Source organism: Fukomys damarensis, unplaced genomic scaffold, assembly GCF_012274545.1.
Source record: "Fukomys damarensis isolate Sample0158 unplaced genomic scaffold, DMR_v1.0_HiC HiC_scaffold_37, whole genome shotgun sequence".
Classification (NCBI taxonomy): domain Eukaryota; kingdom Metazoa; phylum Chordata; class Mammalia; order Rodentia; family Bathyergidae; genus Fukomys; species Fukomys damarensis.
In genome coordinates this window covers 7,318,374-7,329,292 of record NW_022900949.1, presented here as the reverse complement: position 1 = coordinate 7,329,292, position 10,919 = coordinate 7,318,374, and the positions used below count along the sequence as shown (strand labels likewise).

The 10,919-nt window shown below is 52.6% G+C and overlaps 1 protein-coding gene across 1 annotated transcript in view; it reads left to right on the top strand.

Annotated features, from left to right (window-relative positions):
- LOC117284469 (Y+L amino acid transporter 1-like) overlaps nt 1-10,344 on the top strand; it is an 11,285-nt gene extending 941 nt beyond the window's left edge. Inside the window, 6 exon segments of the mRNA XM_033759601.1 lie at nt 3,573-3,698; nt 6,012-6,287; nt 6,454-6,548; nt 6,550-6,695; nt 6,698-6,883; nt 10,124-10,344. Of these exon segments, the coding sequence (XP_033615492.1) occupies nt 3,573-3,698; nt 6,012-6,287; nt 6,454-6,548; nt 6,550-6,695; nt 6,698-6,883; nt 10,124-10,344 (1,050 nt within the window).
- The last annotated feature ends 575 nt before the right edge of the window (nt 10,345-10,919 follow it).

The window sequence follows — 10,919 nt, the reverse complement described above, 5'->3', positions numbered from 1 at the left end:
CGTCCGAGTGCGCTTTTCCTTCCGTGCCGGCCGCGGGTCCTCGCAGAAGCTGGCGGCGGCGGGTGTGAGGGTCAGCGAGCGCCCCCACGACACCTCTGGGGGCTTTGGGTCCCTTGGGGATGGGGACCTCCCGCGCACCCCAGCTGGGGTGGGACACGGAAGACACATTGACATCTGGATTACTATGGGGGCCTGGAGGGGTCTCCCAGGTAACCCCGCCCGCTTCCTGTTACAGTCCCTCCCTCCCTTCTTTTCTTTCCACAGGGTCTCACTGTGTAGTCCAGGCTGGCCTGACACTCACAGCGATCTTCCTGCTTCAGCCTCCTGAGTGCTGGGATGACAGTCAAGGACCACCATTCCTGGCCTTCTGTCTCTCTCTCTCTCTGTCTCTCTCTCTCTCTGTGTCTCTCTCTCTCTCTCTCTCTCTCTCTCTCTCTCTCTCTCTCCTTTTTGGTACCAGGGATTGAACTCAGGACCCTATGCTGGTGAGGCCCGCTTGGTGCCACCGAGCTACACCCCCAGCCCTCTTAATTTTTGACACAGGGTCTTGCTAAGTGGCCTCAAATTTGCCACTCTCCTGCCTCAGCCTCCCAAGTACCTGGGAGAACAGTGTACAGGCCGTATCATTAGCTCTCATTAGCTCCATGACCCGGTGCAGGCCACCTCTGTCTGCATTTTCTCCTCTGCAAAGATAAGAGCGGCCAAAGCCTACACTTCCGGGGCCGCTGAGGGACTAGGACAGGGTGGGAGAGCAAGGTGCCCCAGTGCGGAGCTGGCAGAGCCAACATTACAATGTATCTGTGCAGCTCATCCTCCTTATCAGGAGCCTGCAGGACTTCCGAGCTGCCTGAAAGGGAAGGTCAAACCTCTCCTCACCCGCGCTTCTGGGCAGCCTCCCGCTCTGCCTCCCAGGAAGCTGCCTCCTCCCCCTGCTCCTGGCTCACCCACCCGGCCTAGGACTATTTTTCGTTCCTTTTGAGACAAGGTCTCCCATGTAGCTCAGGCCAGCCTTGTACTCATAGCGGTCTGTCTGCTTCCTGAGTGCGGAGAGTCCAGGCCCAAGTGCCACCTCACCCCTGGGGCCTGGGACTATGGGGGCAGGTGGAGAGCAATGTTGGCTGTGGTTCTGCCCGTATTTGGGGGGTATGGGTGGGGGGGTAGTTTAATTTAAGACCTTGCACTTGAAAGGTAGGCTGCAGCACCACTGCGTTAAATCTCCGGCCTCAGCACTTTTTTAAAATTTTGAGATAGGATCTTGCTGAACTGCCCAAGCTAGCCATGAACTTGCTGTCCTCCTGCCTCAGCCTCCCAAGTAATTAGGAGGACAGGCGTGCAGCACTGTGCCTGTGTTGTTGTGTAGTTCCTTTAAAAATGGCTGGACAATCAGAAGTATGCCAGGTAATCCCACGTCTTTTTTTTTTTTTTTTTTTGAGACAGGCTCTCACTCTATAGTTTGGGGTGGCTGTGAACTCACCATATAGCCCAGGCTGGCCTCGAACTTGTGGCAATTCTCCTGCCTCAGCCTCCTGAGTGCCTGGGCGACAGATGTGGGCCTGACTTCCAGGTCCTTCTTACCTTGAACAAAGAACAAGTGAAACACAGTGTCCAAAGTTTGCTTGAAAAGTGAGGGGTGGAGCGGTTAGGGAAAAAAAAAAAAAGTAGCTCTGTAGATTGAACTTGAGCTGAATGAAGAGGGGAAAGGATCAAGGCAAAAATAAAAACGCACCCCGTGTCTGGGAGTCACAGGGCGGGCTACCAGGGCGAGGTCACGACAGTGGGCTCCTGGTGGCCTCTCCTTGCTTTTACACCGCCTACATCGTAAGGGTGCCTGCGAGAAGTACGGGGTCCTGAGAATTCTCTGGCGCTGTCCCAGAATCTTGTAACTGGCAGGTCCTGTGTATTTCGCCAGCCAGCTTTGCCGTGGGCTACCTTCTGTATCAACTGGCTTTTAGATTTTTGAGGCAGGGCCTCACTATGTAGCCCAGGCTAGCCTTGAGCTTGCGACCATCCTCCTGCCTCCTGAATGCTGGGATGACAAAAATACACCAGTCTGCCCTGCTTGTATGTATGTACTTTTCAGTAAACCTTTTTTTTTGGGGGGGGGGGATGACGGTGTTTGAGACAGGGTCTCATTATGTAGCTGAGACTGACCTGGAACTCACTATGTAGCCCAGGCTGGTCTCGAACTCACAGCGATCCTCCTGCCTCAGCCTCCCGAGTGCTGGGATGACAGGCGTGTGCCACCATGCCCGGCTCAGTAAACCATTTTTTTATGTCTCTTATCCACAGAAAACCAGTTGGGTTTAGTACTGTTCAGTCATGGCCTCAGTCCCATCTCCAAGGCACTCTGGGATTTTCCCGGCCAAAGCCTGACAATGTCCTGTACGTCCTACCTTTTACATGATCCTGTGAAATCTACTTCTCTAGCAGTAACGCCTACCTGAATCAAAGTGTTTGCCTTCATTAAGCAAGGCCTGCCGATAAAGAAGGTAACTAGTCTTGTGAATTTGGCTTAACCAATATGACCGGAAGACTAAAGGGTGATTTCATTATTCTGAGTTGTAGTTGCAGTAATCAGCTGTGATGAAATTCCTGCCTCCTGTAGAAAGGCAGGCTGTAGTCCTGGCTGCTCGGGAGGCTGAGGCAAAAGGATCTCTTGAGCCCAGGTGTCTGACACCAGCCAGGGAAACACAGTGAGATCCTGTTTCGCAAAACAAAACAAAGCAAAAAACCCCCACCAAATTAATAAACACTAAAAACAAAGGAAGCTAGAGATTGGAGGTAACAGTTTAGTATGATTTCAAAGTGTCATTAAAAATTTAGCCCAGGGCCGGGGATTTAGCTTAGTGGTTCTGCCACCTGCCTCACAAACACAAGGTCCTGAGTTTGATCCCCAGTACCAAAAAAAAAAATTTTAGCCTAAAGCTGGGTGCGGTGGTGCACTCCTGTCATCCCATCACTCAGGAGGCTGAGGCAGGAAGATCTTAAGTTCAAGGCCAGCCTGGACTACACAGGGAGACCCTGTCTAAGGAACACATACACTCAATAAATAAAACACAACAGAAAAAGAAGAGAAAGCAGAGGCAGCACAGATGTGGGTGTCTGTTTCCTAGATATCAAAGTATCATGCACCATTTAGCTAAAAACACGGAAATGCACTGTCCCCCAATCCCGGGTCAGAGTCCAAACTCACATAACCAGCAGCACTCTGAAACCTGTCAGGATCCTTCCGGCCACGGCCTGGCTTCTGCTGCTGGCCACAGTCTGAGTTAGTCTCTGATCGATGACTGTTTTTCAGACAAGGCCTCCAAACTGGCCTCAAACTCCTGGGCTCCAGCGATCCTCCTGCCTCAGCCTGCTGAGAGGCTGGGATGACAGGTGTGTGTCACCAAGCCGGCAGCATTGCTTGGCTACAGACGTGTCGACCTCTGCCTCTGCTGTCACCTGCCTTTCTCCTGTGCCCGCGTCTCGTTTGGAGCTTGGTGCTCCTCGGTTCCCGGGTCCTGGAGCAGAGCTGGCTGCAAGGTCCCTGACCCAGGCTCTGCCGCTGCCACCCTCCCCGCTCCCTCCAGACCCTCAAGAACCGCTGGCTGCAGCAGTGTGGCCGCGAGTCGGCTAACCCGGGGATCCTCGTGCTCCTGGCCTGTGGCACCATCTCCAGCACCTGCGGCCAGATCGCCAGCTACCCCCTGGCTCTGGTCCGGACCCGAATGCAGGCCCAAAGTGAGAGCAGGCTGGGAGGATGAGGCAGGAAAGTCTCCCCACTTGAGGTCCACCTGCCCTTCCCCAAGCCCTTAGTGGTAGAGCCCTAGCCTGGGATCCTCCTGCATTTGGGAGGCCTCTGTGCCCCAGTTTACCCATGTTTGGTATCAGCAGAGGCATCCTTTGCCCTTAGGGAGCTGAGGGGGAACTAGGGGAACTGTCTGGGAAAAGCATGCTGGGAGTCTTATCCCGAGGCCCTGTTGGCCCTGGTGTGGCTTTTCCAGGAGAGTAACCTGAGCTCCAGTCTGCAAGGCTGGGCTGCAGTGTGCAGGAGGCTAGGAGCAGGTTAGGGAGAGTCAGGCCCCTGCCTGGCTATTGGGGTTTTTTTCTATATTTTTCTCATGGTTTCTTCTCTCCCTCGTCAGTCCACTCCCTTGTATAGTTTAACATCTGTGTTTCCTGACTCGGGAGTTATCAGTGGATAAGAGACCTGGTCCTCCCACACTGTCAGAAAAGAGTCAGAAAAATTCAAAAGTGGGCATGGTGCTCTCCCATAATTCTAGTTCTGAGGTAGGGAGGCTGAGGCAGGAGGATCACTGAGGGTTGGAGGCCAGTCTGGTCTGCATAGTGAGTTCAGGGTCAGCCTGAACTACACAGGCAGACCCTGTGTCAATAAAAAAAGGTGGCGGGGCTGGGCATGTAGCTCAGTGCTGCTGTGTCTGCCTCGTAAGGGAAGGTCCTGAGTTTGATTCCAGGACCAGGAAAGAAAAAAAAAAAAAAAGATGTAGAAAGGCTCAAAATAACCCATTCTTGGGTCGGGGATTTAGCTCAGTGGATCTGCTGCCCCTTAGCAGAGCACAAGGTCCTGAGTTCGATCCCCGGTACCAAAAATGAATAAATAAATAAGGCCTTTCCCAATGAAGTATCAATGTAGGAGTAAATGACGAAAATGTTACTGATTACTCTGGCTGAGGTTTTGTTCCTGCCAGGCTTGGCTGGTGCCTGTCTTCCCAGCCTTGGGGAGGCTGAGGCAGAAGGATTGCAGTGAGTTTGAGCTCAGCCTTGATTACCTAATGAGTTCAAGGCCAGCCTGAGCTCCCACTCACGTCTTTTCTAGCTTTTCGGACCGGGTGGGTCAGCAGTTGTTCTGTGCACGTGTCCTGGCTGTGACTTTGATAGTTTCCCACGGCAGACTGCCCAGTGTCCTGCTCTCGGTGACCGACACCTTACATCCTGGTCCAGCCAGCTTGCCAAGCCCGAGTCTTCTGCCTCAATCTTGCATCCCAAACATGAATGAGTACGTGTTACCGTCTCACTGTATGCTTTCCTGCGTCCAGGGGACCCCTCTGCCCCAAGGGAGCCGGCGGAATGTGTTTCTGGGAGATGAGTATCGCTGAGCTGGGCTCTGAGCTCTGTGCACCAGCTCTGTGACGCGGCCCTTGTCACAGTTCCGATCTAGAGGTCCCCCAGAAGGCTCATGTGCTCGGAGGCAGGGGTTTGGAAGGCGACTTGATGGTGGACATGCTCTCCTCAGGAGCCGAGTAATCCACAGATGAATCCGTAGTTGAGTGTGATGTTTGGAGACGGGGTCTGCTCGGGACAGTGGGGTCCTGAGGGGGACCTGGACGGGCGCATCTCCCTCCCTGGGTCCCTGCTTCCTGACGGTCAGCACGGAGCCGCTCCTCTCTGTCCAGGCTGGTCTTCGATGGCCTTCCTGCCTGGGAGCCGGCCGACTGTGGACTGAGTCCTCTAAAAGTCACGAGAGAAACTGTCCTGCTTTAAGCTGTGGGTGTCAGGATTTTGATCAGAGATGGCAAAGTGAGTAAGCAACCGCTGTGCACCAAATGTGGACATTTAGTAAGGAGCTCCATTCCGCATATCCTTTTCATCACAGAGGATGGATCTGTTTCTAATACCCTGCTGTTTGGAGTGTTTTATTTTTATTTTTGGGTTTTGTTTTTGAGACAGGGTCTCACTATATAGTTGAGACTGACCTGGAACTCACCATGTAGCTGTTCTCAAACTCATAGCCACCCTCCTGCCTCAGCCTCCCAAGTGCTGGGATGACAGGCGTGTGCCACCACACCCGGCAAAAATGTGAGGCATGGAGGTTGTTTTTTTTTTTTTGGCAGTACTGGGGATTGAACTCGGGACTCTGTGCTTGAGAGGCAGGTGGTGGCACCACTGAGCTAAATCCCCAGCCCCTTGTTTGGAGCTTTTCAAAAAAATTTTTTGGATAATCAGCCCTCAGGACCTGATAGAGTTCACCAGTCAAGGGCCCACTGTCCTTACACAGGGAGTGCTGAAAGACCGGTCTCTTAACCTTCATTAATTGTGCCTACGTCAAGTGGGGGACTCTGGTACAGGATATTTTCACCTATGCCAAAGTATTGGTGCTGATCGTGGTCATCGCTGCTGGCATTGTTAGGCTTGGCCAGGGAGCCTCCGCCGACTTGGAGAATTCCTTCGAGGGCTCATTGTATGTAGTGGGTGACATTGCCCTGGCCCTGTACTCAGCAGTCTTCTCCTACTCAGGCCGGAACACCCTCAACTGTGTCACCGAAGAAATCAAGAATCCTAAGAGGGCCGGGCGTGGTGGCGCACACCTGTCATCCCAGCACTGGGGAGGCTGAGGCAGGAGAATCTCTGTGAGTTCGAGACCAGCCTGAGCTACATAGTGAGTTCTGGGTCAGTCTCAACTATACAGTAAAACCCTGTCTCGAAAAAACTAAAAATACAAACCAAAAAAAGAATCCTGAGAGGAATGTGCCCCTCTCCACTGGCATTTCCATGCCTCTTGTGACCATCATCTACATCTTGACCAATGTGGCCTACGACACTCTGCTAGGAGGACATCTTGGCCGGTGATGCTGTTGCTGTGACATTTGCAGGCCAGATTTTTGGAGTATTCACCTGGATAATTCCACTGGCAGCTGCATTATCGTGCTTTGGTGGCCTCATTGCCTTCACCCTGGCAGCTTCTAGGCTTTTCTTCGTGGCTCAAGGGAGGGGCACCTCCCTCATGCTACCTGCATGATTCACGAGGAGCGGCTCCCACCTGTGCCTTCCTTGCTCTTCAGTGGTATCATGGCGCTGATCTACTCGTGTGTAGAAGACGTCTTCCAGCTTAGTAACTACTACAGTTTCAGCTACTGGTTCTTTGTGGGGCTTTCTATTGCTGGTCAGCATTTTTTTTTTTTTTGGCTGATCAAGGGTCACTTTATTGTTTTGTTTTGTTTGTTGGTCAGTTAGTTTTTTGAGACAGGGTCTCACTATGTAGTTGAGACTGACCTGGAACTCACTATGGAGCCCAGGCTGGTCTCAAACTCACAGCGATCCTCCTGCCTCAGCCTCCCGAGTGCTGGGATGACAGTCGTGTGCCACCACGCTTGGCCAGCAGAGGCTTTTTGTTTCCTACTGGCGAGAGCTAAGGAAGCACAACAGGAGCGTTCACTTCTTTGGAGGCGCCTGTCCTGATGCTTGGTCTAGGCAGCTTCATCTTTGAACTTGCTTTTTAAAGATGGAAAATAATTTATTTGTTTTGCTACATATCATTCCAGACTCTAAAGGGATGCTAAAGCAGACTGTGGTGGGGAGCACAGCACCTCTGGGGCTGCCTACATACTCCTCTTTCTTGGGCCAACCATGCCCCAAATGTGTCTCGTTTAGAGACGTGAACCTGTCACAGATGCTGGACAATAAAAGGGTTATGTTCCGAAAAAAAAAATTTTTTTTGTACCAGGGATCCCACTCAGGACCTTGCGGTTGCAGGAGGCAGAACCGCTGAAGCAAACCCCCAGCCCCTGTTTGGAGCTTTAATCCCTTTGCCAGGAGTCCCCCAGGTATAGCAGCTGAACCCCATCAATCTGGACAAATTTGGGAGCCCGGTGGTGAAGCACATGCTTAGCATACACAAGGCCCTGGGTCCCATCTGAGTAACAAACAAAACAAAAATCTAGACAAACTTACCAGAAGGGCTGAAAATAGTGAGAAGCTGCTGTGTGCAGTGGTGCACACTTGTAAACCTAGAACTTGGGAGGCTGAGGCAGGAGGATCACTGCCAGTTCCAGGGCAACCTGGGCTGCGTCATGAATTTAAGACCAGACTGTGCTACATAGAGAAACCCTGTCTCAAACAAACAACAAAACCAACCCTCCAGTAAACAAACACACAAAAGAGCTGTCAGCATATCCTACCTCCCACCTGTACTGGAAAGCCCTTTGCTTGCATATGCAGTGTACCCGTGTCCATAGGACGAATGTTCCAAGACTATTTCTGGATGCTTAAAATTGTCCCAGCACAGCTCCAGGCCCTGGAATTCCATCTGTTTTCCACTTTCCCTAAGCACTTCCATGCACTGTGGACCTAACTCAGTCTGAGGTGTGACAGAAAAATTGGCATGAATTTCTTTTTCTTTTTTTCACAACTCCATGGATAGAAGATTTGGTCTTACTGTAGATCTTAGAAGCACTTTATAGCTTTTCTTTGACATGTCAAATCGCCAGTCTTTTAATTTTTTTTGGGGGGGGGAGTGCTGAGGATTGAACACAGGGCCTTTTTAGTCGTCGTTATTATTATTATTAATTATTATAATTATTAATCATTGTGATATCTGTTTGTTATTTTGAGACAGGGTTCTGCTCGGTTGCCTGGGCTGGGCTCAACCTTTTGATCCTCCTGCCTCAGCCTCCCAGAGTGCTGGGATTACAGACGTGCGCCCCCCCACCCTGAGCTGAGGAAGGACATTTTCGTGAGACAGGACATTCTACCTTGATGGTTTTGTATGAAGATAGCACTTACTGTAGAAGGAGTATATTGGCTGTGGTCCTGAAACCATCACTGGGACAACGCTCTACCCTTCTTACTACCGGCTAGTGTGGGTTGTTAGACGAGGGACTGGGGAGTTCCCATGCGGTCCCCAAGAAAGTGCAGGTGGACTCGATACTCCTTCCTCCTGCAAGGCATCAGAGGTGAGGTCGGCTTCATCGGGGAACCAAAGAGCAAAGGAGGCCCCTCCAGGGTGCGGCGCTGTGCTAAGTGCTTGCCTAGCACACCCCCCCCGTTCCCCTTTTTTAAATACCAGGTTCATCTACTTCCTTGAAATGGGCAGAAAGCCTGAGAGAGTGGCTATTGTATGTGTCAGGCCTCGGTGTGTGAGGGACACGCAAGAGAAAGTTTGGTGTGGGGTGCACACACTCACAATCCCAGCACTCTGGGAGGCTGAGGCAGGAGGATCGCAAGTTCAAGTCCAGCCTGGGCAACTTAGTGACTCAGTGAAACCCTTTCTCAAAATGGGGGCTGGGGTAAGGTTGGGGATGTAGCTCAGTGCAAAGGCCCTGGGTTCAATCCCCAGACCAGAACAGCAACAATGAGAAAAATAAAAGGGAGAGAGAATTTGTGGAGACCAAAAACATCCTGGTGGCATTCTCGTCCTTCCTGAGATCCCTGAACCCTGGGAAAGTCCGTGACCTCTCAGAGGTGTGGCCGAGGCATTTCCACCCTGTGTGTCTTCCTCGGCTGTTGACATGCATCCCAGCCCCCCAGTCCACCCCGGGGAGCAGGGAGGCAGGGGCACTTGCTTTCTTTTTATTAATAACAACAGTAATAATGGGGACAAAAAATAACAACAGTGATATTTCTGCCTGGGGCTGTAGCTCAGTGGCAGAGCGTGTTCCCAGCCTGCTCAGAAACAAAACATCCTACGGCTTTATGTTTATCAGTTAACTTTTATGTTTGTTTGTTTGTTTGTTTTGAGACAGGGTCTCACTATGTAGTTGAGACTGACCTGGAACTCACTATGGAGCCCAGGCTGGTCTCGAACTCCCAGCGATCCTCCTGCCTCAGCCTCCTGAGTGCTGGGATGACAGGTGTGCGCCACCAAGCGCAGTTTATCAGTTAAGGTTTTAACTGACCAGTCACAATCACACAAAGCAGGTGCTACTGTGTCCCCATTTGACAGGAGAGGAAACAGGCCCGAGGGGGTCGAGTGTGGCATCCTAGTTCGAGGCTGGGGATACAGCTGAGAGAAGCCAGGTGTCCAGGGCCAAAGCTCTTTACCGCTACAGGGTGCTGTAGGGACTCTGTTACTTGGTCTTTAAAAAAGAAGAAAAAGCTGGCAGTCAAATGGATTGTCTCTCAGGGAGAAAATGTTGCTAGCATCAAAGCAGCCATGTGACCACCACGTGTCCCCGCAGCCTGGGCTTCCTTGTGGGTTACATGTGTGCCCCCCATGGGGCTGGCTGCGATGTGTGCATGCATGTGTGTGTGTGTGCATGTGTGTCCACACGCGTGTGTGCACGTGGAATCAGCTCCCAAGCCTTGGCATCTACGCCCTTTGTACCAGGGTGTGGATCACCGGTTCTGCCCCAGAGGTGGCGCCTGTCCGCTCTGCCTGGTTCCTCCCTTCCACCTCCACACCCAGACCTTAGCCGGAGTCCTCAGCTGGGCCTGATCTCCTTCAGCGCTGAGTGTGGACACAGCCTCCAGCTGCGGGAGGAAGAGACAGAGGGGTCTGGGAGTGACCGTTCCGGGGCAGGGCTGCTCAATGAGCCTTCAGAGAGCGGCAACAAAAATCCAACTCCCGGGCACACACAGGCTCTGTGTGAGCTGCGCCTGGCACCGCCGGCACCCGGGACGGGGTGAGGGGTGGCAGCTGGGAAAGGGGACAATGGAGTGTTCTCGCCTGGTGGGTGTGTGGCCAACATTCACCACGAGACACACTGTCCCGAAGGAGGTGTGCTCAGAATAGGAGGATTTCCCGGGCGACGCCTGAGGAGGAGCGAGCTGGGTGGCGTGGGGCGGGTGTCTCCTGCGCTCACCCCACTTGCATGGCGTGGGGGGCGCAGGGGTTGTCGCTGATGTAGCCGCTCATGCGGTTGAAGTCAGCAGGGTCCTCGGGCGCATGGCCAGGAAGTGGGGTCCCAGGTGTCTGTGATCACCTGGGCAGTGCTGGTCAGGGAGCAGCTGGCCGTGCCCCCGTAGGTGAGGGTGCCCGGTGCTGGTCCATCACAACCTCATGGCTGTTAATGACAGGCGGTGAGCTGGGCTGCAGGTGCTGGACACGAGTGGCTTCTCTCCCAGGCTGATCTGCAGGGCCACATGGGCTGGGGTGCAGTACACCTCACTGCTGGGGGCTGAGGAGACAAAAAGGGTAGGAAATAACTAACATTTGTGTCTTGGATAGGTTGCTTTTCCCTTCTTATGTGGAAAAAGTTTGA